We start from the raw sequence: 26,688 nt of genomic DNA, 5'->3' as shown, positions 1-26,688 counted from the left end.
ATTTCGAAGAAATAAAAATAAAGAGTGTAGGACAGCTTAAAGACAATACAAGATATAAGTTGTGGCTCGGGTATGCCCGGGATCGCAAACCCGTTCCTATAGTAGAACCCTGAGCTGAATTTGCATATTATCTCAGCGTGAACTTAAGTAAACTTAAATGAATTTAACTATGTAAAAAAAAAAAAAAAAAAACAATGATACACTGTAATTTGCAAGCCGGTGGGTACAAGTTTTCTACGCTGTAAGACACCATGAAAGCAAAGTGTATCCTATGTACATATGTTGTTGTTGTTATTATTTGGTTTTTAGAAGCATTAGCAACTAAGGCCATATTGCTCCGGGAATATGCGGTGGTCATTCCCTGACCTTTCCGCATCCTCCGTATTTGGTGGTGACGGGCTCGAACCCCGGTCTAATCAAGAAGCATGTGCTACGCACTGCTGCTCCTTCCCACCTGGCTACGGAGGAGCCCCCTATGTACATATAAACATGGCACTAAGTATGACAATTACATTGCTTACCTGAAATACCACTTCCTGAAGTGGTATTTCAGGTAAGCAATGGGGAAATTATTATTAATCAACTTGTACAATGCTATTATGTTTGCTGAACAGTTTTTATTATTATTGCAAATATAAGCAATCCTCAGACATTGAGATAAAATGATATTAGCATGAACCAATTTTGATATATTAGATCTCCAGTTTGTAAGGCCGATTACATTGAAATTAAATGCGTCTCTTTTATCATATACGTTTATGTCTATGTTATTATGGAATATTTCTATATGAAGATCCAGGTAATTTGCTATGGTATCAGAACTATTAATTATTACTTGTACTCACCGGCTTGCAAATTACAGATTACAGTGTATATTATTTTATTATTTTTTTTTTTTACAAAATTAAATTCATTTAAGTTTACTTAAGTTGACGCTGAGGTAACATGCAAATTCAGCTCAGGGTCCTACTATAGTAACGAGTTTGCGATCCCGGGCATACCCGAGCCACAACTTATATCTTGTATTGTCTTTAAGCTGTCCTACACTCTTTATTTTTATTTCTCCGAAATTATTAGGGCAATCCGAGGACGTAGGAGAAACTATTTCTTATCTATACCACTATTTTTCGCCTTTATGGAGTTCAGGTTCTATTATTCCCACTGCTTTAGTTTTTCTTCTTACTATCTGCATGTTTCTCTTTGCGTTAACTTAAATTTGACTGCTTAATTAATTAATTATTTATTTTTATTTATTTTTACCATATCCATCACACAGGGGGCACCACATATTATCTTGACGACTATTATCGTTACTATATTATGTCCTGGATACGGTGAATATGTAGTATGTATTATATATTTAATCTTATTGTAATCATTAAATTACGTTCTCTGTCGGGTCAACGATGATTAATATATGCTTACATTTATAATTTATTTATAATTAACTTATATTTTCTTACTTTTGATTCTAAAATTTCTTATCCATTTTGAATTACTATATTTGGTTTATATTTGGTTTAGATTTAAATTACTTAGCATATATTGATCATTACAGAAACGGAGAACTTGTCGTTTTTTGCTTTCAGCCTGGGTGATTGGCCCCAGTTGAAGTCATCTGGATTGTGGGTAAAAAGCGATAATATATATATATATATATATATTTTTTTTTTTTATTATTATTATTTTTTAAAATCCTTAGCGTTTTCCTAAATCCCTGAATGGTATTATTTGATTGATTTACCCTTTCTATTATTTTCTATTATTATCTTCAATATTATATATATATATATATATATATATATCTTGTACAACGATTGTTAACTCGGCAGTCTTGATATTAGTGGTGAGAATGAGAATATTTTCTCGTTTCTTTAGGATGAAGAAACCTCAATAGATCAATTTAGTGCGTCTCCGTGACCTTGAACTTCTCACGGCAGTTACAAGAATAGAAACGACCGTCCGCCGCCTACTCATGAACGTCAGCGCACACGATGACATTAATTTGTCGGACAATGCTGGCACTTTCACATTTTCCATATTGGTATCGTGTGTAAGTTGCAAAAGAGTTCAGTTTGTGAGCTACGTTTCCACTACTCCAAAGATCGGTATATTAACAACCGAAAATGTAGAACGCGGTGGGCTAAAACTTGCTTTCAGTGTAACCTTATGGACCACAAAGCGGTCATGAGATCGAGCAGGTAAAGTAGGTCAACGAGATGGATATTTTTCGAAAAGAATTAAATTCGACCGACTCCGAATGAACGTATATTAGTTCACTGTATTGCGTCATTAAATTATATTTTGGAAAAAAAAATAAATAAAAATTCTTGCGTCATATTTGTGTTAGAAGCAGGCCAACGCATTATTTTCTCTTTTGCTGTTTGCGGTTCATGAGGACGAGATCATGTGCTAGATGTATGGCTTCGCATTATAAAAGCTGGAGTAAGTTGGTTGCGCAGACTTTCATCATCCAACAAAGAGTTTTATCCGCTAACGTGTGCTAAGCTGATTCACGCTATCACGCCACCCCTACGCTACGGCGTATATATCACGCCACTGCTCCCGCACGACTCGTGCTCCCGACGTTCTCTGATCGGAATAAGCTACAGGCCAAGTGCACTAAGTCTGCACGTGGTAGACAGCGGATCCTTCGCCACGAGAAAGTGAAGATGATGTTATCTCTTTCTAAGTACCGCGCACTTGCGTTCTCTTCCGTTTATTGTTAAGGCCACCGTCTGAGCAGAAGGGTATAAAAGGAGTTTGCTTCGTTCCCTATCAAAACAACCGCCAAGGTCTTTGCCAGTACAGCTGATTAACCGTTATATGTGCCGACTTCATGAATATTAACGGACAAGCGATCTATCGAAGTTAGTCAAGGATCGCTCCAATTCTAATTGAGTTTTTAGTTCGACTCAAGGTATTGAAGAACAGCATTATAAAAGAAGATTCAGAAATAGTATTTGGAGAAAAGAGGTTCGTGTGGTAAAGCCGGTGAAAGGTAAATTTTTAAATTTAATATTTCTATTACGATATTCTTTCTTTTAGGGAACTTCGATTGTTTAGTTTGTATTTTTGACTTGTTCTATGACAGAAAACTAAAGCTGATAATTTGAGTAGAAAATGGAAATTTCTATCTGTTAGAAATGATTGTTATTTTGTGTATATTACGTAAGCACGAATCTATGTTATTTAATTTTAGTTAATGTATAAGAAATGTACATTACTCTATACATTCGCAATTAATTTTAAATTCAGAATTAGCGATTGACGTAAACTGTGTCAGCACAGTGTATTTATTATTTCTTGAATGGGATTTTGATGTACTCCAGTTTGTTCTGTGGCCATTATTAGTCAACGAATGTTGTTTGAAAAGCCATATGGCAAGGGAACGGCTAACGTTGTTGTTGTTGCGTACAGATAAGGTTGCTTAGCTAACTCTGGGCCTAGAATTTTATTTCTTGTGACATCGTGTGGATTCGGATACTCAATATGATCTGCAAGCAAGCAATCGACCAGCCACACATCTGTCCAAGCCTTATATAGAGGAAATAACAATTCAATCTCTTTGTTTTTTTTATGTAGTTATGTTTAGGGAAAATACGTGATTCTGTTAAATAATTATTTCTGTTTCTACTATAATACAGTACTACTAAATTTAACGCTTTCGGAAGTTGGAAAGAAAATGAATAATAAAAATTTGATTTTGTTCAAATTCAGAGAATAAATTTCTAACTTTATAGATGGGTGAATTTAATTATTTAATTATATTACAGAATGTAATTATTTTTGCTGTATTATATTTGAGTATAGAAATGTGGAATGCAAGATTAATCGATTTTCACGTGCAGCGAATTTCTACTTAAATACAGCCAAAGCTGTTTAATAATCAGCCACTTTTTTTGTAGACTGAAAGATCTTCAAAGACACCGGGTTGATAGTTGCCAAATTACAGCTGCAGTCTTATTGCCATCTTAAATAAATTAATTAAAATGCCGTAGTTGATAACGTACACTCTTCCAACACGTTTGAGGTTGTATAGGTTGTTTACTAAAATGAAATCCTCTCAGTGCAAGCTAACTTAATACAAGATATTCTGACAACGCTTCAGGATTCAACTGAAATGTGTCTTCAGACCTACGGTACAAGAGTTGTTCTTTCACATAAGTCTTTAAATTTTACGTAACAGGACCGCATTTAAACCTTATGGAGGATAACCACATGTGTACCTTCGGCAGTTTGGTGCTTACTACTGTTTTCTAACGTTCATTGCCTCTTCGGGATTGACCGGGAATTTTTGAATTCCTAGCAAGTACTTAAAAATAAATTAATTTTCTGCTTAAATTCAAGGGCGATCACATAAAGTCAGTTGAATTTTCAAAGAAGAAATAATATAAGCACCACGCCGTATTTAGTACCCATATGAGCTAATTGAAATGAATATTGGGAAAAAAATATGAAATTAGAGTCAATATTTATGAAAATATTGAAAAATAGCACTTGTAAATGCAGAGGAGAGCAAATTGTTTGGATAAATAGACGTTTGTGTGCAATCGCCATTGGATGGATGAGCTTATATTTATAGCGGCTCATTTTGCCAGTTTAAATTATAAAAGGACATCCTGTAATTAAATCTCAACATGAAGTGCGTTGAGTACGCGCAGAGGATTATGAAAGTGAGTGAAAAATGGGGAAGACGGACCAATAGCCAGGCTTATAATGTGTAAAGTTTGTTCGCTTCGTTGTTAAAAGCTTAAGAGTGACATATCTTAACACTAAAGTTCAATTTTAACTTCGTTAGAAAATATTAGCATCAAGAATTGAACAATAAAAGAACCATAATACGAAAACCGCTTGTTTTTATAATTGCTAATGTAGTAATAACAAAGTGACGCAATAAGTGGGTAGGCCAAAAGAAAGAGAAAATCCTAACCAATCAGTGGAAATTGAAAGAGCTGCGAAGATTAAATAATAGAAAATCACGTGTTCGAACCTTGCCCCTGTAGTGACTGATATTCTGTTCTCTGAGGTGTCTCTTTCTGCCATTTCATAGCTGATCATTCTCAGGCAGTGGCAGCTCTGATATTTTCTTAGGTACCGCCAAATTACGATGCACACGAAGCCTTCATAAACTACGCAGTTGGACAATACTAACGCTTAATGAATCTGGTGTCGGAAAGGACATCCGGCCTTAAAACTAGTTCTAACTGCTATTGGCAGCTATAACGAATAACACTTTAGAATGGCCGCAAAGTCATTGTTCAAGTACAACATATGTCGTGCACACAGGTATAACAAATTAGGTAATATACGAATTACCTTACATTTGAGGCGTTTCGATTTTTATTTATTAAATAAACTGTATTTTTCTTTTTCTGTGATAGACAGAAGTGAAAAGTAAATTCCTAATATCATGAGAGAGAGAGAGGGAGAGAGAAAAGAATCATCAAAAAAGAGAAGAATGATGATATCTGGCTCAAGACTCTGGGTGTGCCAAGCCCATACTCACCAGATGTGAGCGTTCACGTATATTCTGTAATTTAATAAATTTGGCAAATAACAAGGCATACCTCAGATCGTAGTATGTCAACATTTTTTACAATGTTGACATACTACGTAAAAAGTAACAATCTATACCAAAATGGAGAATTGAGAACATTTTATCTGCGCAATCATCACACTGCACCAAACGTTATCAGTGCTTCATCTATATTGTGCGGTTTATGGACAGCCCATGTGATCTGCATGAAAAAAAAAATAATAAATAATTAAAATAATAATATTAATTCCTGGATTTCTATTAGTCCGATTTAATGAAATTTGGGATGCTTAGAAAAATTTTTCTAAGAACCAAGTTTAAAACTTCATGAAAATCTGTCTACTGGGAACAGTGATTACATGCTGGCGGACGGACGGACGTGATGAAGACAATAGACACTATACGCATATACGAACGCGTCTAAAAACTAGTTTATTGGGGGGAAAATCGTGAACCTTCGGCGGAGACCAACTACCCATTACCGAAGTGGCGTGCTCCAGGTACAGGTTAACTTTCAGTCGTAACATAATCCTGTACGTATAATGTTGTGAGCAAGCCTCTTGGCAAGTCACTTATTAGGATAATATTTCGGTCTGTCATCGAAGAGAAATATACGACCATGTCGAGTTCCGAACGATGTTTCTGAGCTATTTTTCACAGGAACTGTGGAGGGTGTTTGTTAGTTGAACACTATTTCTTGGTGTCACTTATCGCTTTGCATATACATGACTACTGAATGAGACAGTTCCAGAATAGATGAATTCTGCTTGTCAAACATCGCCCTCAATCCCAAATGAATCCCAACTTTACCACTCCTGAAACACCGTGTCACTGTCCTTGTGAAAAAAAAAAAAAATCATTGTTATAACACACACGCTGAATTTCATGCTGCTATGAAAGAAGCATAATAAGTACACGGATACGTGGGATACATGGTCGAGATGTGGTAACGTCTGTTGTCTACTTAGACTACCGAACTGATCTCCATTAAATCTGTACGAATTATTTATTAATTATTCGTTTTGTTATTCAGTTATGATCTCAAACTATAACTGACCTTGTGCTAAAAAAAATAGTTTGCTGTGTTAAATTTATTTTTGCAAGCATTTTTTATTGATCATTTATTGAATAATCCCTGTTGTGATCCATTCACGGACGTTTGCACTTCTTAAATGCTCCAACTGGCTTAATAGCAGGGATTCCTTCCTGTCCTACTTGATTAACGTATTCACATAAACAGTCTATCATAAAAAATGCTTCTTTCTTTTCCCAAGTGAATTTATATCTCTCCCCCGCAGAGACCACTCTCCTTGAGGTAGACCTAGATTCAGTGCCCTGTTAGAAATATTGACACAGCTACTAAATATCAAGAAGGAAAATAAATGGTCTTGTTGTTTTTTCTTCATTGCTTCGGCTTTTCCCACGAAACAAGAAAAACTCGCTGGTATGCACGATACAATATTCGGTAGATTAAGGTAATAAATAATATTGATTACAATAAATAAATTAGCTGATAAATTTGAGTTGTTTCTATATTAGTTAAAAATTAATTACAAGTGGCCCAATGCAATGTTTTCCAACTGTACGCAGCACGATAAGAAAAATTTATGTTCCGCCACAAGGTCGCGAATTAAACATGTTTTTTTATATGTATTTCTGACGTTGTACAACTTTAAAGATCCTTGGATCTTTAAAAATACAGCGCGTACCCCGTCAGACTCACAAAGTTTGCAAAACATTGGTACGGGCTATTAAAAGTAAGGTATGGATACAAACAAAACAAATAATAAAGCCAATTTGTGCGTGTGTGTATATATATATATATATATATATATATATATATATATATATACGTACGCACACGCAAAAAAAATATATATATATTTATTTATTTATTTATTAATCTGTTAGCAGGATGATTACGCATTCTACAACCACAACGGAGACGGTGGTTACAGAGAAGAAAGAGTCACCGCCATTAAAAATAGTGTGGAGAAATGTCATTTTATTTATTTACCTTCATCTGGCTTCCCTGTATGGAATATATCTGGTCTTCACTTCAGCAAAGTTACTGACGACTCTATTTGGTTAGTATAATTGTTTTCAGAAATACTATCATAGTTTCATTTAAGGTTTCCCTCTTCATTATTAAATACACTGCAACTGTATTTTGTATTTAATTGCGAGTCTTTACGCTCTGTGCTGTTTTTGTAAGAATACGAACTACAGTATAAGAATGTTGGTGAAGTCTGTTGCCATTGATTTAGAAAGAATGGTGTGGGAGTACAAAACGTATCAGACTACTTGGTCTGTTTTTCAAGGGAAGACCAGGAAATGCAAATATTGGTTAATTTTAATTGAAAAATCTTAAATTATGAGTAATTCACTTTAAGCCAAAAGTAAGCGTCTTTATCGTTGTACTACATCATATGGGGATAAGCTATGACTTAATTTAAAATTCTTTTAGATCTGTTTTTTTTTTTTTTTTTTTTTTTTTGTCAGGAAAAGTATTTATTGTGTTTCCCGTTATTGTGTGATCTGGTTTCGTAACAAAAAGGTTTCAGAGCTCATTGACTGTTTAAGTTCATATGAAAAAACTGAAATAGAATCGTTTCGTCACGAAGGAAACGAACTTCCATTTCTGTTGCAACACAAGGAAGTCAGTTAGGCAACGAATTGTCGTGTGCTGCCATCTAGTGGGTATAATTCAGACCTTTTACGAGTTTTTAAAATTCATTTTATGATTAATCAAAAAACTCTGTACGTGTTTATTTTTACTTATTATAATGAATCGTTACTTATTTCAAAATACAGTTCAGCTTCATTATAAGGAGAATAGATGTAATAAGATCACAGTTATAATGAATAAATAAGGAAGAAGCAACGCATTTTAATAACAAAATTTCAGTTTTATGATCCGTATGGTAATTACAAACTTAATGGAAAATAAAAAAAAAAAAAAAAAAAAAACGAACCAGAAAAACAAAAGGAATTTGTTGCTTGGGCGAGAATGAACTGAAAATTCTAGTACATCATCCTGTGTCTGCTGTCTGTAAACGTAGGAGCATCCTGCTGGGGGCATATCTGAGACTCCTCGGCGACCGGAAGAATCCGGAATCTGAAAGAGCTATTACGATATGTAGTTTGGCTTTTTTTACTGATTTTTATTTATTTATTTTTTTAATATTCTTTATGTTCGATATTTTGAGCTGAGCAAGTCGGATTGACAAAGAAAGACACTCCAATAGCTATCTGAAACCTTACTTTGTTTAATCTTGGTTTCATTGGGCCAAAATTGACCTCACTTTATGAGATATTTAAAAATCTATTCTTTAATATAGTAGTGAGTTTGAATTCGAAACTTCAGAAAATTGTTATGACGGTTACAGTGAGAAACGGATTTAACGAACATTTGTCATTGGGCCCTTGAATTTCGCTGTAAAACAGTTCGTGAACGATGACGTGTTAATCAAAAGTGAAATGTAAAAGCATTTTATGATGAATCTAAAAACAAAGCAAATTGAAGCAGTAGATGGAATACTAATATAATTCTCCGTAATCCCCTCAACTATAACGTGAGACTCTTAGCGATGCTGGTGATGTAATTATTAAAAAGACCAGTGACAATGATACCCATTGGTCCATGAGAACAAACCTCATTTGAATGGTAGAGTTAGACACATACTTTGTTGTGGCACCATAAGGTCCAAAGGCAGTAGAGATAGTATTATCAATATTCCTTCGTGCCAAGAGTGGAAGATATCCTTCTCCATTCAAGGATGTTACCCTAAGGCCTTGACCATCTGGTAACAGCTCCTGACCCTTGGAACCTTGTTCAAATTCTTGACAACGACATGAGCATTGAGCCATTTGGCTACATCCCCTTATGACTGGCTAGCTTGAAGCTTTCCAGTTGCGCCTGAGTAGACATTTAAACAATTGGTGAATTAAGGAATATATATATATACAGATATACACTGTGCTGTCACTTAATTAGGTACACCTACCTAGTAGCGTGTTGAGCCTCCTTTAGCCTTAAAAACAGCCTGAATTCGTCTAGGCACGGATTGAGCAACATGCTGAAAACGTTATGCAGAAATGGAATACCATACAGACGTGAGTGTGTCACACAGTTCCTTGAGATTCGACGAAGGTGTAGGCCTGCAGCGAACAGCCCTTTCCAGCACATCTTAAAGGTGTTCAATAGGATTGAGATCCGAGGACTGAGCGGTCCACTGCAGTAAAGAAAAGTCATTGTCATGCTCCTGGAACCATTCCATAGTGATTCGGGCTTTGTGCACCGGCGCATTATCCTGCTGGAAGCAACCATCTGACTGAGGATAAACTGTCAACATGAACGGATGTACTTGGTCAGCAACGATGTTTAGGTACGATGTGGCATTCACACGTGAATCTATGGGCGTCAATGGACCCAACGTGTGCTAAGAAAACATTCCGCACACCACCTTGCACAGTAATCGTCAGACATGACGTGTCCATGGATTAATGTTTTCGCCAAATTCTGAGCCTTCCATCAACATGATGCACCAAGAACTTCGACTCGTCAGACCAAGCAACTGTTTTCCAATCCTTGATAGTCCAGTGCTGATGTTGCTGTGCCTACAGGAGGCGTGCTCTCTTGTTCTTCATTGATAACAAAGATACGCGATGTGGCCGTCGGCTGTTGTAACCCATTCGCGACAAAGTGCGACTAGTGGTCCGTTGCGATATTTTGTTATGCGCATCAAGGTTGTATTCTGAAGTGATGTGCAACATTGTGGCCCGTCTGTTTGCTTGCACGATTCAGGCCATTCTCCTCTGACCTCTCATTAATAATCGATTTTCTTCCACAGGAGTGTCGTTGAGAGGATGTTTTCTGTTCGTTGCACAATTCTCGATACACCCTTGAAACTGGTGCGTGAAAAGTTCAGGACAACTGCCGTTTCAGAGATGCTTTGTCCAGCACGTCTTGCACCTACTACCATGCCACGTTCGAAGTCCGTTAGATCACTCCTGTTCCCACTTCTTTCTACAGTTGGTACGCTTAACTGATACTAGAAAGGTTGTTCTGCTGCATTTATATCCACAACTGTGGTCATGTGACTTGCAATGTTGTGGGACAAACCATTTGTGTGCACATCAGGGGTGTACCTAATAAAGTGGCAGCACAGTGTATATATATATATTCATAATTTTAGAAATTTTCGTTATTATAAGATAAAACTGATAATTAATACTTCAAGGATGATGTATCTTGTATACATATTATGAAATGAATAAAGAGAATAACAATACAGTGCATTTAATTCTGACATCTCTATTTTCAGCTTTTGGATTGTATTTATTATCCGGCCTTGGTATAACTGCGGGTGCACACAGGTTATGGTCACATCGTAGTTACAAAGCAAAATGGCCTTTGCGTCTCATACTAGCATTTTTTAATACTACTGCATTCCAGGTGAGTGTATTTTTGAAACCTTTTAGATTAATTTATTGAAGAATATGTATTATATAAAATTCGTATATTAACTTGGTGCACTGCTATTTTAGAAATTCGCTGTTTTAAAAACCCATTTATACCGAATTATTAACGGCTCGAAGACATCTCTGCGACTGGACTCGCCTTACTTGCCTAAGAAAATATAAGATCATTAGGTGCCCGAGATTAACTTTTGAGACCTTTCAGATTCTTTACTGAAAGTCTACACCAGTCATAAACATTAAGTACGAGCACATATCACTGTAATTAAGAAATTCTTCACATTTCTGTATTTCTTCACAGTGTACATATGGCGCAGATGTAGCAAGCCACAGGTGGCCCCCGACCCTAACACTATGCACACTGTAGTTAAGAAAGAGTTAGTTATTAACATATTTGCATTCATAAATTAATATGTTTTGTAGTCCGTAGCCTCTACCTCTACCTCAAAGTGGTCCTTGGTTTCTACTTCAAATATAAGGGTGGTTCTTACTTGGAAGAATTTTGGGGAACGTTACACAAAAATGCGTTAAGAACCCTTTCTGTCAGGTCTGTAATTTTTTATGCATAAACTTGTTATTTACTCCATTTTAAGCTGGTTCACAAAAGGACTAGGACAGAAGAAAAGACAACAGTTTGCAGATCAGGTTTTACTTCAGTATCACCCTGAAATGCAGCACGTGTTCTTTGTGGAACACTCCGCCAATGTGTGATACGTGTCTCTGAAAAACTTTTCTCAATCGCCAAATGCATAAAAAATGGTTCAGAGGTCAGTTTTTCACTTCACTCGTTGGCGAGAATCCTTTTTGGAATAAAAGGTTTATAGACGGCAGCTAAACCACTGTTGATGCAATTTTATTTGCACAGTATGTGCACTGGCAATTGCTTTTCTAGATAGTGACTTTCTGAGATAATTCTTTCGTGTTGGTGTTGTCCTTCTAACAACACGATCGAATCTGGAGTTCTTGTCAAAATGAACAGTTCAACGATTGGTATGGTCAACTGCCTTCGACTTAAGCGCGACATTTCAGAGAGCTGTCAATAAGTTTGGAAACTTCAAAATCGGTCGCATACCAAGCCCTGTGCTCAGGTCCCACTATCTGCCCACATTCATTGAGTCCGTTTTCTCACGATATGTTGTATGCCACCAAACAACATGTCGTGAGACATGTTTGGTGCCAGCTAATATCTTATTATTAAGACTAGAGTGTGATTCAGTGGAGCGATCCAATATTTTCAGGTGTCCCATAGACTTTTGGTATCGTTGCTCAATTGATTGGATGTATAGTAGAGGACATTTGTAATGGTGATGAATTTGTTAGTAATTTTTTAGTCTCCAGTTGCTGGATTTCTTCGAGTAGGGTTCAGTTTTGGATTTTAATGATTTTATCTTGGAAAGAAAACTGCTTAGCTTGCTCTTGATGAGTATCATATATTCATATCCATCTGCACGTAGTTTTCGACAAGCAGCACAGCTATTAGGTTTGGAGATTTGTTGTCAGGTTGGTCATATCAGATATGACCTCTTCGTAGTGCTCTGATAATTCGATGTTTGTTAATTAGGGAAATAAAATTATGTAATCATCCGCTGGAGTATGGCTTAGGGAATTGAGAACAACTTAACTGTTGTTAACTGTGTTCTGTTATCAACCCATTGGCAGGCGGTGGTATGCAATTTGTGTTGAGCCATGCAAATGTCTTTTTAGCTCATTGTTGACCTTGTTCACCGCGTATATATATATATATATATATATATATAAAACAGAACAGGAATAGTGCAATGTCCGTTGTTTGTTACTTCGTTTAAATCCTTTTTTTAGGCAAGATACACTGACAATGCTAATGAACACGACGTATTTGATAATATTGGTCTGTGCTTAGTTTGCATAATTCAGACAACCGGTCTTAGAAAAGGTTTCGTTAAACCAGTCCGTATTGGGTTATTGAAATACTAATGCTCGGGAATTATTACTAGGCCTAATTAATCGTATTTTAATTGAGCAAGGCTGTCAGGTACAGTTATTAAGAATGAGGTTATCTGTTTGTGGGAAGCATGGATACGTTGTTAGGGATCAGTAAAGAATGCATGGGTGTTAAAACAGGCTAAACTGACAACGCTTTAATTCTCAGTTTGAGAAATGTGAAAACTACGGTAAATGATAAATTCATGGATGCTTTGATCGCTGTATGTATAATGGATTCTTCTTCTTCGGCGTCTCTTGAGGAGTGCATTAACACTAAGATCATCACATATAGAATTTCCTATAATTAGGTTAATTCCATAGAATAAGATTTAGAGTTTTTATGGTAAACCCTTACCTTGCGCTTCATTTTAAGTTTAATTGGATAATCCTGTATAATTGTATGTGATATCATGACCTTTCTTTTAAAGAAACAAACTTAATTTTATCATAATGGTTTCCACTAAATATATCTTTCTTATTTCAGAATGACATTTTCGAATGGGCAAGAGATCACAGAGTGCATCATAGATATTCTGAAACCGATGCTGATCCTCACAATGCCAAGAGGGGATTTTTCTTCTCCCATATAGGGTGGTTACTTGTTCGAAAGCATCCCGATGTGATAGAAAAAGGAAAGACTGTCGACCTCTCTGATTTATGGGCAGATCCAATAGTGAAATATCAACGACGGTATGTTATTTATGCATATTTATTTCAGTTCTTTACACTACAGGTAAGTTCACTTAAAATGGATGTATAGAGATTGAGGATGTATACAGATGGCACTGAGTGAATCCAAAGCCAATAAAATGTTTATTATAAGGATTTAAAAACAGTTACATTACACATAATAACAAATACTGAAGAAAAACGCAATGACGAGGGGAATCTTTATGGGGTTTAGAAATCGGTCAGAGAGTGCCTGTCTGTGGAACCGATGAGTGCCATTTCAATAGGTATCTCACGCGAGGTATGCATAATATTCATTCTTAATCTTTCGATTAATCTTAATCTTTCGCAGGTGTTTTCTACAGAATTGTTGATGTTCTAGTCCCTTACGAAGTCCACTTTTCAGGAAGTTCTATGCTGCTATTGATGTTGTCCTCTTGAGAAGGACACATTTTCTCTGGTCAAGTGGCTTTAAGCCACTTGACCAGAGAAAGTTTTAAGATGCGCTTAGTTTTAAGCGCATCTTAAGCGCATACATTATACGGCGCCATATTGCGCCGTATAATGTATGTTTAAACTGTGTGTTTTCTGTAACCAATTTGATGTTTGCTAGACGAAAATTCTGAGTTCCAGGAGAAAAAACTACGCAGCCCTCGCTTGAGGCCTCCACGGTCTGTATGCATGCTATAGTAACAGAACAACACGAGGCACTTCTATTTGTTTCCACAATGTTTTGAAAGAATTTTGTTTCAAATACGCTACAATAGGTGAACTTGTTTTCATAATATTGACTGAAATATCAGGTGACCAAGTCGGGGATAACAAGTTCCAAAATGAATAAAAAACAAAACAAAAAGCACTTTAGATGGGAACTTCAGAACATCTAAGGCTATTGTGGCTCCCTGAATACAGTTTATCAAAGCGACAATATTTTTCGAATGGATGAGCCTGATAGAAAACAAAATTTTTCGATTGTTCAGTGTGTGCAATTCTGCATGCAAGCCAGTAAACGAACAACACGAGGCACTTCTGTTTGTTTTCCACAATGTTTTGAAAGAATTTCTCTTTCAAATGCTTTACAATTGGTTAAAATGTTTTCATAATATTGACTGAAGTATCAGGTGACCAAAGAAAGATCGTAGGGTTTTTCAACTTTGATATTTTGACAAAAGTTGTGTGGAATCCACTGTAGATGGAGATTATCTGTGATATACCTCGAAAGTATAAGTGATGCTGAGTCGACTGATGTGTTGCAAGCCGCAAGTACGGCTCGGTTAAACACAGAAAAGAAATGGTCGCTCCAATTGCAGTTATTCGAACTTGTTTACTTTATGAGTATAAGCTAGACATAGATGCTACACAAGAAGCCCATGAGATATGCACAGCCCAAAATGATTAAAAAAAATTTAAATCAAAAGATGAATCACTTGATATGTCCCGTGAAGGATGATCGACAGCTATTGAGGACAACGAACTGAAGATCGCCATTACGTCAACATTATGACTGAAGTCAAATATGCCTGGTATTCGCAGAAAGATTCAGTGTAGGCGATAAAATTCGTCTGTTTTTCCAGCGCAGAAAGGTGTACAATTAAATGTATACCTTTCTGATGGAATTACAGAATTACATGTACATTTAAAGGTTACATGTAAAGAGATTCCGCATAAACCTAGCTGACAACAAACTCCAGAGACTATCGATTTGCCTGTTGCTGCTGTCACCTCACAATAATGAGCAACTATAATTGGAGCGGTTGTTGAGGTACGACAAGTGTTATATACAATAACACCAAATGATTACATCATTGGTTATCATCCTGTGAATCGGTACGCCACAAATTGAAGCCTTCACTTCACCAAAAGATGATCTTGCTGCACTTCTAGTGGAATACAGCTGGCATCGTCCTTTACGAGGTTTTACCCTCTGGCCAAACAATCATCGTGGGAAATAGTGTTTTTGAGTATTTTTTAGATATGTTTTAATTTTGTCCCAAAATCTTCTAGAATTTTTTTTTCATCTAGTATTTTACTCTTTTGAAACCTCAAAAAAAGAAATAAATAAAATATAGTAAACAATAATAATAAATGAACTGGGAAACATAGAGGTCTGTTGGCTGGTAGATTTTATCTAAATGGCACTTTATGATATATCTGGTTAAGAGGCAATCATAAATCATAACGTTATGGTTTAACTGCTGTTAATATGACAAACGTGGAATGATCGTAGTGTTCACATCACATAATGAAACATTCTCAGATTTAAAAGTATTCTGTTAAACCTGAATTTGTCGAGAGCTAAAACTCACAAAATGTCCACATAAAGAGTACAGTAAATACTGTTCGAGCACTGCACTAATACAAAAAATTTGTATTATTTCTTCTCTCTATTTGGATACAACGCGATACCTTCTTGTAGTTTCCTTGCTAAAGGCGTACAGCCTCTGTGCAACAAACAATTGGAAGTTTGAGAGAACCCAGATTTTAGCAGCAACCTAACACTTGGTTGTTTTCATGGATTCAGTTCTGTTGTCAACAACAGTGGCTTGGGCAAACGAAAGGGCAGTGGTTTTTAATCTTTGGAGATAAATTTCAATATTTATTAAGCCAATCTAATACTCTGGCTGGTACTGCCTCTTTTTTTTTTTTTTTTTTTTGTCTATTTTGTAGATTTTTATCAAACTGTGTAACTGATTTTCACAAATGGAATCATAAAACTCTGTCTACGATAATGGACAAAAAAAACGAGGTTAATAAATTCTTCATATCCTTGTTTCTTTGCTAACAAGGATAAGAAGCATTTATTACTATTAGCGCAATACTAAAGGTTGTGTAATGATTAAAATACAGTAGTGATAGTAAAACATTACACAGACCACTCTTCATTACATTGTACCATTTCAAATCGTACATATATAGGGTTAAAAGTCTATATCTGCAAACATAGAATAGGAAATAGAATTTAAAGTTGTGATATACTAATGCGGATCTCAGAAAGTAATGATAATGTTAATTGGTATCCTGAATTTCCTTTTTCCCATAAATAAAACGATGTTCTGGCTATTTTCGTTTATGTAAATTATTTGTGGTATTAATTTACTTTAAATTGAAAAAAATTTCGTATTGAAAATTTTTCTGAATTACAAATACCATATTTCTACAAAAAAAAAGTTTATTCAAAACAATCAGCATGTTAAACCGACCATCCCACGCACCAGAGGTTATTTTTAGCCTGACGCGAGGGGTACATAGCATCCCACTCTGCGCTCCTGAAAAAAGAGGCCGAGTTCAATTTTTTTTAGATTTGAAAAAAAAACTCACTAGAGATCTTTATCCATTTTCATGTCGACTCTTTTCTTTTAGCTGTAAACACATTTTTATCTGTGACAATATTTTATGTGCTATAAACTTAAACATAATATTTTCAATTGTATCTAACGTTCGTGTTTGTACTTGTTATGATACTAAATATTATATTCTTATTTTAGTTATTCATTTTTTGAAACAGTCCGTATCTATAATTAAAACTGAGACCAATCTATTAAACTTTACAGCGAAATGACTATACAGTATATTCATAAGGACAATAACTAAACGTTGTACTCATCAGATGGCGCCACACTATAATTTCTCGCAGTGTTTTAAAAATAAAACATCTCGCAATTATAAAACATACTTTATAAGTTTTACCAACTTATAAAATTATAAAACATGTTTGCCCCCCTTTAAAAACATTGTTTATTGGTAAGGGATTTAACATTTTTAAGTGGCTTGTCCTACAAGCAAATCTTACCATAAGAAAACACAGACAAAGTCACTTTAACACTCTTTCAACAATTTGGGAGAAAGATTAAAATTGTATACAAGAATTGGTGTCTTATTGCAGAAAATCAATCTTTTATGCACATGTTGGCCAGCGTTGAATTCCTCGTCATTATATAATTCACTGTTTTATAGCAATAAATAAATAAAACAAAATTGGTTTCCTAGAGATATATATAACCATAGAGAATTGAATAAAATGCTGCTTGTGGCGCCATCTGCCGAATACTATATTCTAATGGAATATATCTACAAAATACTGTTTAGTTTCAATTTCCCATAAATTATACTTACATAATAATATAGCTCATACTATTAAAAATTTTAAATAAATTATAATTAAGGCATGATACTTCTGAAAGCAATAAATATTACAGTACCAAGTAATATTTTTCCCCATGGTACTTTTTCAGAAGCCCAAATAAATTCCTGTATTGATTTTGTTTATTATCAAGTATCCAATATCACAGCTAGTAACCAATATTTTTAGCTCTGACAGTATCAGAATGTTCGACCTAAATATTGAAAGAAAGATTTTAATTTCAATTATACGCAAGAATGAGTAATAATTACCAAAATTTCATGCTTTTTACATAAGCTGTGCTTGGAGGTTGGCTGAAGTTTCTGCAGTAATCAAACTATTATTCATGTGATTCTTAAAGCAAGGAAATAAACACTAAAATGTATACGAAATCATTTTTCTGTCAAAGTTCTCTGAATGGACTTAAGGAATCACTTACTATCAAATTAATAGTTCTTCCCATAATATTTTATTTATCTATATTATTAATACCATATTAATTATTATTAATAAATAGTAACATTAATAAATATTGATAAATATATTAATACATATTGAGGGCTCCATATTAATAAATATGGATACTAATATTAATATTAATACCATATTAATAAATATTAAGGGCTCGAATATATTCTCATTTCGAAAGAGATGCACACCATTCTAAGATTAAGACAAAATATCAGCTATAATAGTAGTAATGGACTTGTAAATGGGTTTTGTGGGAAAAGGAAAAGAAATTGTGGTTTCATTTTATTAATTCGTTCATTTTACTTTGAAAATATATTCACCAGACGAAGAAGAAAAACTTTTCCTGATCAGGCTTTTAAAAAGTGAAGTAAATAACCTGAAAAAATTAATTTTATTCCCCAGAAGTTTTTTGCATGATGCAATACTTAAATCATCTCCTGAAATTACTCTTAGTTCACAGGAGTAAGCAAAGCATTTTCACAAATCTTCAGTGTTTATTGGAGGATCTGATATATTCTATTCGACACAACTAGTATTTTAGTAAATTGTTCCCAATAATTTCCTGAAATCAGTTTCCCATCTACTGTGAGTTTTATGTAATTATTTTTTCTAGTATTCATTTATTTTTTGAAAGAAAAAATTTGTTAGAAATGACATCTTTTGCACTTTCCTGACAAAAACTGTTCTGTAGTTTGCATTGTTAGTTTAGTTTCTCTTTAATATATTAAAATATTTAATACTATAAACCAGAGCTATGATGCTCAATATGTTCTACGTTGATTTCAATATTTGTAAAAGAATAAGATGTTTACCGCAATATGATACGTAGAACACTTCCGTATGATACACTCCAGAAATTAAAACGAATAAAACATTAACGCAAAATAACTAAATCCAAACTGCGTTTCAAGATAAGGCACAATGCGATGTATTTTATTTTGACATCAAAGGTGCTTTCGACAACACAGATGTCGAAAAAAAGCTTTTCAAATACTAAAAAATCATTTTCTCGTTGACACAATGATTATTTCCTATCTTCAATACAGCCTAAATCGCAGACTTCTCCTCTTCCCCACTAGTACTGACAATATTCTCGCCACAACCTCAACGAGGTTGTGGCGAGAATAATTCCCCAAGGAACCGTTCTCTCCAGTACTATATTTTCAGCATCGCTTCAACCACTTCTACAAGAAAATCCAAATCTACTGGCATATGCCGATGATTTAAATTTATTTATAATCTCCAAAGCCAGTGATGATATTCGCAAAGTTATCAATGATGCGAATTCACAGATTTGTGAAATCAAGTACCTGAAAGATCTCAATCTGAATATAAATGCAAGCAAATCTGCTCAAATTACTTATTCCCTTCAGAAACAACCCAACCACATAAAAATAAAAATTGCAGATTCCCAAATGTTTACGCTCACAAAGACCCTGGAGTTGTTTTTGATAAAAGTCTCTCCTTTAATGCCCACTATTAAATGTTGCTCAAAAAATTCAAAAAGCAAAATGGTTAATCAAACAAGAAACAGCAGCGATTCAAGACAGAAAAACAGTCATTAAGCATGTTCAAAGATGCATCTTTCCAATTCTGTCCTATGCTTCCGAAATCTGGTCTGGTGCTCCTCAAGTAACCGTCAAGAAATTCCTTGCCCTAGAATATTGGGTTCTTAGATGGCTCAATAGTAAGCTTCGTTTTCCCCATACAATATCCAGGCAACAGCTTTATAAAAACCTAAAAACAAAGCCTCTGCAACAGATGATCAACGAGTCTGGAGTCATGCTTCTTGCAAGTTAATCACCTCTGCATGCGATTCACCAAACTTAGCCAATATAATAGCTATCCCCAACAGGGAAAATTCAAGAAACCAGCAATTCAAATCCAACCTCTCCAGGCTCAAACAAATGGACAGAATGTTCCCCAATGCATCTCTTCACCTCATAAATCATCACAACATTGATTGCAACAGGTTAATCAACTCTTAAGCCTACAGGAGTCAGATCTCCGATAAAATGAAGAAAAATAATCCAACCCAGTAATTGCAACTGAAAGCCAAATGTCCTGTTCTGCAATTCTTTTTTAAATTCATAACTGTTCTGCAATTTTTAAATTCATAACTGTTCTGCAATTTTTAAATTCATAACTGTTCTGCAATTTTCAAATTCATAACTAAAATTCCTAGGCATTGTTAATATCTATATAAAATCTGCTATGTACATATACTCGATTATTTTATTCATTCCCGTTGTATTTTTACCTGCCCCTAGCAATGTGCTGTGATGGGCTTGCTGTATTTGCAATAAATGAATATTTATTTATTTATTTATTTATTATTTATTAAAATAAATTGAAAACAATTAAAAAATCAATTGAACGCAATAAAAATTAATTTTAAAAAGTTTAACGTAAATTTTTAAAAATGATTTCCATCCTTTTTATAGTTTTCTAAAAATTTACGTTAAACTTTTTTTAATTAATTAACTTGACTTTCTCCAGTCCAACTTTCCTAACAGTGAGATAATTTTCCTTGGTGATTTTAATGTTCACGACTCCAGCTGGCTTCCGTTTTCTAGTCACATCGACACAGCTGGTCGAGATGCTGAGGCTTTTGCAATTACTAATGACACTGCACAGATTGTTCATTCATATACAAGAATACCGGACAATTCTAACCATATAGCCAACACGCTTGATCTTTTTATCACAAACAACCCTTCTAAGTATATGGTCGAAGTGAGTGGTCCTTTAGGCACCTCAGATCAAAACTTGGTGATTGTCTCTTCTCCAGTGGAGCCTTTATCTCATGGCTATTCCCAACCGCGTATTGTTTGGCATTACAAGAATGCAAAACGGGATGACCTGCGAGATTTATTTTCTTCTTTTCCTTGGTCGGAATACTGTTTCAAAACTTCTGATGCTCAGATCGTGTCAGTGAAATTATTCTTGTAGGAACGAAATCCTTTATTCCACACTCCACTTTAAAATTTCTTCCTTTATCTAAACCTTCGTTTTCCAATAAATGTGCTAAGGCTGTTCAAGAGAATAATGTTTCATATCATAATTGGCTTGTTTCCAATTCTTCAGTTTCATTTTTGCCTACATCAAAGCTCGCAACAATTGTAAAGCACTTATTAATCACTCCAAACTAGATTTTTAACAGGATAAGAGTAGAAAACTTGCTTCTTGCTCTAATGGTAGCCAAGCATTCGAGTCTCTTGCCAAAGCTATTGGCCGCAACTTTTGCCCATCTCTGTTCTCACCTCTGTCAAAACCAGATGGTTCTGTTATCACTTCAGCCAAGGATAAAGCTGACCTGCTAGCATCCCATTTTTCTTCCAACTCCTGTATTAATGATCTTGGTAAAACACCTCCCACCATTCCCAACACGCTCCATTCAATGCCTCCTGTGGTCTTCCGTAAAAAATACGTCAGAAGGATTTTTACCAATCTCGATGCTAAGAAAGCTCCAGGTCCTGATGGTATTTCTCCACTTGTTCTCAAAACCTGTGCTCCTGAACTTACTCCTGTTCTTTGCCACCTTTTTTCACTTTCTTATTCCAAATGTGTTTTTCCTTCTGCTTGGAAATTTGCTCATATCCAGCCAGTTCCTAAAAAGGGTGAAAAATCCCTCCCATCCAATTATCGTCCCTTTGCAATTACTTCTACGCTTTCTAAAGTAATGGAGAAATCAATTAACCGCCAAATCTTAAACTACCTAGAAATCTTCCGTCTGATCAACTTTCGCCAATATGGATTCGGTCAGTGTCGATTCACTGGTGATATATTGGCTTATGTTACCCATTTACGGACAAATTCAATGGAAACGTTCGGTGAAACACAAGCAGTTGCTTTTGACATCTCAAAGGTTTTCGATCGTGTTTGACATAAAGATCTTCTAAACAAGCTTCGATGTTATGGTTTGCCAACTGTTTTTTGTAATTGGTTATCCAGTTTTCTCTCTGATCGCTCACTGAGGGTGATGGCAGATGGCTCTCTGTCTTCTAACTTCTCCACTAATGCCGGTGTCCCGCAAGATTCAGTTCTTTCCCTCTCTTTTCCTCTTGTATATTAATGACCTTCTTCCATTGACTGGAAATCCTATCCATAGTTTTGCCGATGATAGCACATTGCATTCCACTTTCCATTTTGTGAAACCTTGTTCTGCTCAATCAGCTTCAACTTCTCGAAAATCTGCTACCAATTCCTTAAATGCCGATCTTCAGGTAATTCTCCAGTGGGGCAAAGACAACTTAGTTGATTTAAACCGTTCTAAAACTCAGTCTTGTCTTATATCTCGCAAAAAGAATTCTTCTGCTGCTATGCTTATCTTTAGTGACACTCCGATTTCTAGGCAAAATGATATATCTCTTTTGGGGATTACCCTGACTTCTAATCTCTCTTGGCACAAGCACATTACAAATATTGCTTCCTCTCCATCTAAAAAACTTGGTTTTCTCTTTCGCTCTCGGCGTTACTTTTCTTCCAAACAGCTGTTCACTCTGTACAAATCGCAAATCCGCCCTGCCATGGAATATTGTTCCCACATTTGGGGCAGAGCCCCCAAAACCTCTCTCAGGCTTCTAGATTCTATTCAGAAGAGGGCAGTTAAATTAAATAATGACTCATCTTTAACAGAGTCTCTCTCTATTCTCTGTCTCATAGACGTTCTGTTTCGTTTGCCTGCCATTTCTTCAGATACTTCCATGGGCACTGTTCTTCTGAAGTGGCTTCTATAATTGCCGCTCTTTCTCTCAAAACAGTCGAAACACGTGCCGCCACAAGCCAACATCCATTTACTGTCCAACTTCAAACTCACAGAACCAACTTTTCATCTTCTTCGTTTATTCATTCAACTGCCGTTTTCTGGAACAACCTTCCTTCATACGTATTTCCTGAAAATTACAGTCTACAGTAGTTAAAGTCCAATGTCAACAAATATCGTCTTTCGTCTTCTCAACCTCCAACCCAAGCACAGTACTAAGTACTATAGGTTCTAATACCTCTCGTGTTTGGGGTTTACTTAAAAGAATAATAATTTTTAATTTTTTTCAATTTATTTTAATTATTTTTAGTTAATGTTTTATTCATTTTAATTTTTGGAGAATATCATATGGAAATGTTCTTCGGATCTTATAGAGGTAAACTTCTCTTATTCTTTTACAAATATAAAAACATTTAAAAATAAATCGCATTAGATGTTTCAGCTGAATATACGTTGAAAACTTTGTTTAAGACTAATTCTTTAATGAACGGTTTGTTGGGTCTGAAGCAAAAATATCCAGTGCTTTGAAAAACAAACAAAAAACAAAACTGTTAATTTTTTTTAACCTTTTCTACGTATATATACGAAGAAGCATTTTCAGATTATGCTTCTGTAAAGTTAAAATGTCTCAACAGTTTTGTTAGGATATTTTAATATGCAGCCCCTTAATAATTAAGACTTGATGGAACACAACATTTAGGACAACATCATTCTCTTCTATAGAACGAAATTATTTAACACAAACTGAAAACTACCTTCAGTTTTTGCTAAATGGTTTTGTTTTCATTTTTGATTATTGTTCAAGAATTGTATTTAAATATTACTATCTGACTAGCTGTATTTGGATTTTACATTTGAATGTGTTATATATTTTAGAGATGCCGTTTTCAACTTATTTAATACATTAATAATATTACTTTGTTTTAAAAATTTAACTTCTAAAAGGGGACTGTTAGAAAAACTATTCTTCAAGGGGTTTCATGAAGAGAAAAATATTAAGAACTGTTGCGCTGTACTAGTTTGCGTTTAAAAACACGATGTTTTTTGAAACTGCTTTGGAATTTGATATGGACAGAGTCGAAGGAGGGATATGGACTGCGTATATCAAAGACTGTGCAAGCGTTAAGATTAAAAAATATATGTTTATTCAATGCACTGCTTCTAGTTCAATACAGATGTCGTGATTCCTGTTATATTTATGTCTGGTAGTTCCAATTAATTTACTGTATAACACCAAACCATCAAAAATTTGACTTAACTTAACACTATTTTTAACTTAACACTGTATTTTTAGCATAGTAGCTTAATGTCTTTAAGATTTTGTTGTATTTAGAAGTAGATCCATAAAATGGTTCATTTTATTTAGTTTCACAGTTCATTAATTTTTATTTGAATTTATTTTCTTATTTTTAGCTTCTACATCCCTCTAGTTATAACTTGCTGCTTTGTCATGCCAACTGTAATTCCTGTGTGGTACTGGGGTGAGACATACACCAATGCCTTTCTCGTAGCAGCCATTCTACGCTACTGCCTTATCTTAAATGCTAGTTGGCTTGTGAACAGCGCTGCCCATATGTGGGGAAGCAAACCCTACGACCGTTTTATCAATCCCAGGGAAAACATATTTGTGACGCTCGGAGCAATAGGAGAAGGATTTCATAACTATCATCATACTTTTCCTTACGATTACGCCACCAGCGAATATGGAATTAAAATCAATCTAACAACGGCATTCATTGACTTCATGGCCTTCCTTGGTCTAGCATATGACAGAAAATCTGTATCAAAAGATGCCATTAAGAAACGAAAAGAGAGAACAGGAGATCATTCCAATTAGAGGCCAAGCAGAATTATGGATACGAATATTTAATATTGTTTTAAATATTAAAACGGAGAATGTTTATTTTATTGTGATAGAATATTTCTTTAGTTGATTTTTATGCTAAGGATTTTTATCAATCGAAATGTTTTTGTAAACTTAAGAACGCAGCCATGGAAGGTAATTACCTGAGAAATTAAATAGTTTCTTATGCGAATATTGCGGTATAACACCTTCTGTAATAATCCTTGTAAATGTTGGATAGCCTAAGTGCTCGGATGACAGTTGACAGATCAGATAGTTATTGTAATTAAAGATCTGCTCATCACGATGGAGCATTTGTGCAAATGTTATTGTATATTTAAGGCGTATTGTATGTTTATAAGCACCGACTATATATGTATATTAATTTTAATCGCGATCAAATATAGTCCTTTTTTGTAAAAACATAAACAAACAAATACTGTAATTTATCGGCAACATGACTAATTTTATTGAAAGCTGTTTCACGGAGAGTGTGAGATGAAAATCAATGCTTCTCCTCCTCTTATGAATTCTAACAGAAAAAAAATATCAGTAATTAAAATGCTGTTCTATTATTAAAAGTTGTCTTGTGTCTCTTTTTTTGATTACTAAGTTCGATGGCTGGAACATTGACATCATTATTACACCAACAAAGTTTTTATTTATATACAATGGTGTCGGTTCAAATATGAAGCAATTTTATCGAGAAAAGCATCTTTAATAAGAATACCTTGCATTCCTAAAAAGCGAAAGCTGATAAATTGAGCAAGATACTCTCTTTGATATAATAGTAGAACGAGAGGATGTGATCTCGAAAATGAAATGCTCATTCCCAAAAATGCATAGCAACTGGGATAATCATAATATTTAGGTAAGATATACACCGATGAGCCAAAACATTATGACCACCTACCTAATATGATGTTGGTCCTCCACGTTCAGCCAAAACAGCTTGTACTCGGCGAGAAATGGACGGTACAAGATTTCTAAATGTTTCTTGTAGTATCTGGTACCAAGACGTAACCAGCAGATCCTTGAACTCCTATAAAGTCCGTGTTTGAGACGCCGCAGATCGAAGTTGCTCTTCCAACAAAAACCACAGGTGCTTGATGGGATTGATGTCTGGGAGCATTTGGAGCCCAGGGTAATACCTGTACGTCTTCCTCACGTTCCGCGAACCAACCTCGAACAATCCGAACGGTGTGGCATGGTGCATTATCCTGCTGAAAGACGGCACCGCCAGAGGGGAAGACCGTTGCCATGAAAGGTTATACCTGGCCAGCAATGATGTTTAGGTAAAAGTGTATTTTGTATCTAATGGCACCAGGAATTTTCCCCATCCCCGCGTTGCTTTCATTGTGGATGTACCAGTTCGCTGGGAAAGCCAGGGATTTAAAAGTATGTGGATAATGGATATGTATAGTGTTATGTTCTGTTGTTCATCTGGCCGTTTAGCCGCTGTATACCTGTTGAGGCCCAACGTTGCCCACACTAATGTTTAGGTAGGTAGTAGAGTCAGAGTGCTCGGCACATGGATGACTGGATCCAGGGTATCCTAGCAGAACATCGCCCAAAGCATGACACCTCCGCCACCAGCTTGTTTTCGTCCCACGGTGCATCCAGGCACCATCACTTCCCCAGGTAAATGGCCACACAACCCGACCGTCCACATGGTGCAACAGGAAACGTGATTCATCGGACCAGACGACCTTCTTCCAATCATTCAAGGTCCAGTTTCGATGCTCGCGTGCCCATTGTAGGCTGTCGCCGCTGACCCGTGGTTAGCATGGGCATTCGGAGCGGCCTGCGCTATGCAGCCCTATTTTCAGCAGGGTTCG

The 26,688-nt window shown here is 35.4% G+C and overlaps 1 protein-coding gene across 1 annotated transcript; it reads left to right on the top strand.

The window, feature by feature from the left end:
- Positions 1 to 2,376: 2,376 nt before the first annotated feature.
- LOC150088132 (acyl-CoA desaturase-like) lies at positions 2,377 to 25,431 on the top strand. Its single transcript, XM_090369344.1, has 5 exons — positions 2,377 to 3,001; positions 7,451 to 7,626; positions 10,867 to 10,997; positions 13,467 to 13,672; positions 24,421 to 25,431. Exons 2-5 carry the CDS (start codon positions 7,455 to 7,457, stop codon positions 24,842 to 24,844), a joined length of 933 nt encoding a protein of 310 aa, XP_090225470.1. The 5' UTR covers positions 2,377 to 3,001; positions 7,451 to 7,454; the 3' UTR covers positions 24,845 to 25,431.
- Positions 25,432 to 26,688: the final 1,257 nt, after the last annotated feature.

This window comes from Mastigoproctus giganteus, chromosome 3 (assembly GCF_048544385.1).
Source record: "Mastigoproctus giganteus isolate SK-2022 chromosome 3, ASM4854438v1, whole genome shotgun sequence".
NCBI lineage: Eukaryota > Metazoa > Arthropoda > Arachnida > Uropygi > Thelyphonidae > Mastigoproctus > Mastigoproctus giganteus.
Note: the sequence above shows the minus strand (reverse complement) of the source record. Positions and strands in the feature narration are given on the sequence as shown.

Coding starts and splice junctions, on each gene's coding strand:
- LOC150088132 (XM_090369344.1), top strand. CDS start 7,455: ATGATTACGCATTCTACAACCACAACGGAGACGGTGGTTACAGAGAAG. Junction 7,627..10,866: donor GTTACTGACGACTCTATTTG/GTTAGTATAATT, acceptor CTCTATTTTCAG/CTTTTGGATTGTATTTATTA. Junction 10,998..13,466: donor TTAATACTACTGCATTCCAG/GTGAGTGTATTT, acceptor TTCTTATTTCAG/AATGACATTTTCGAATGGGC.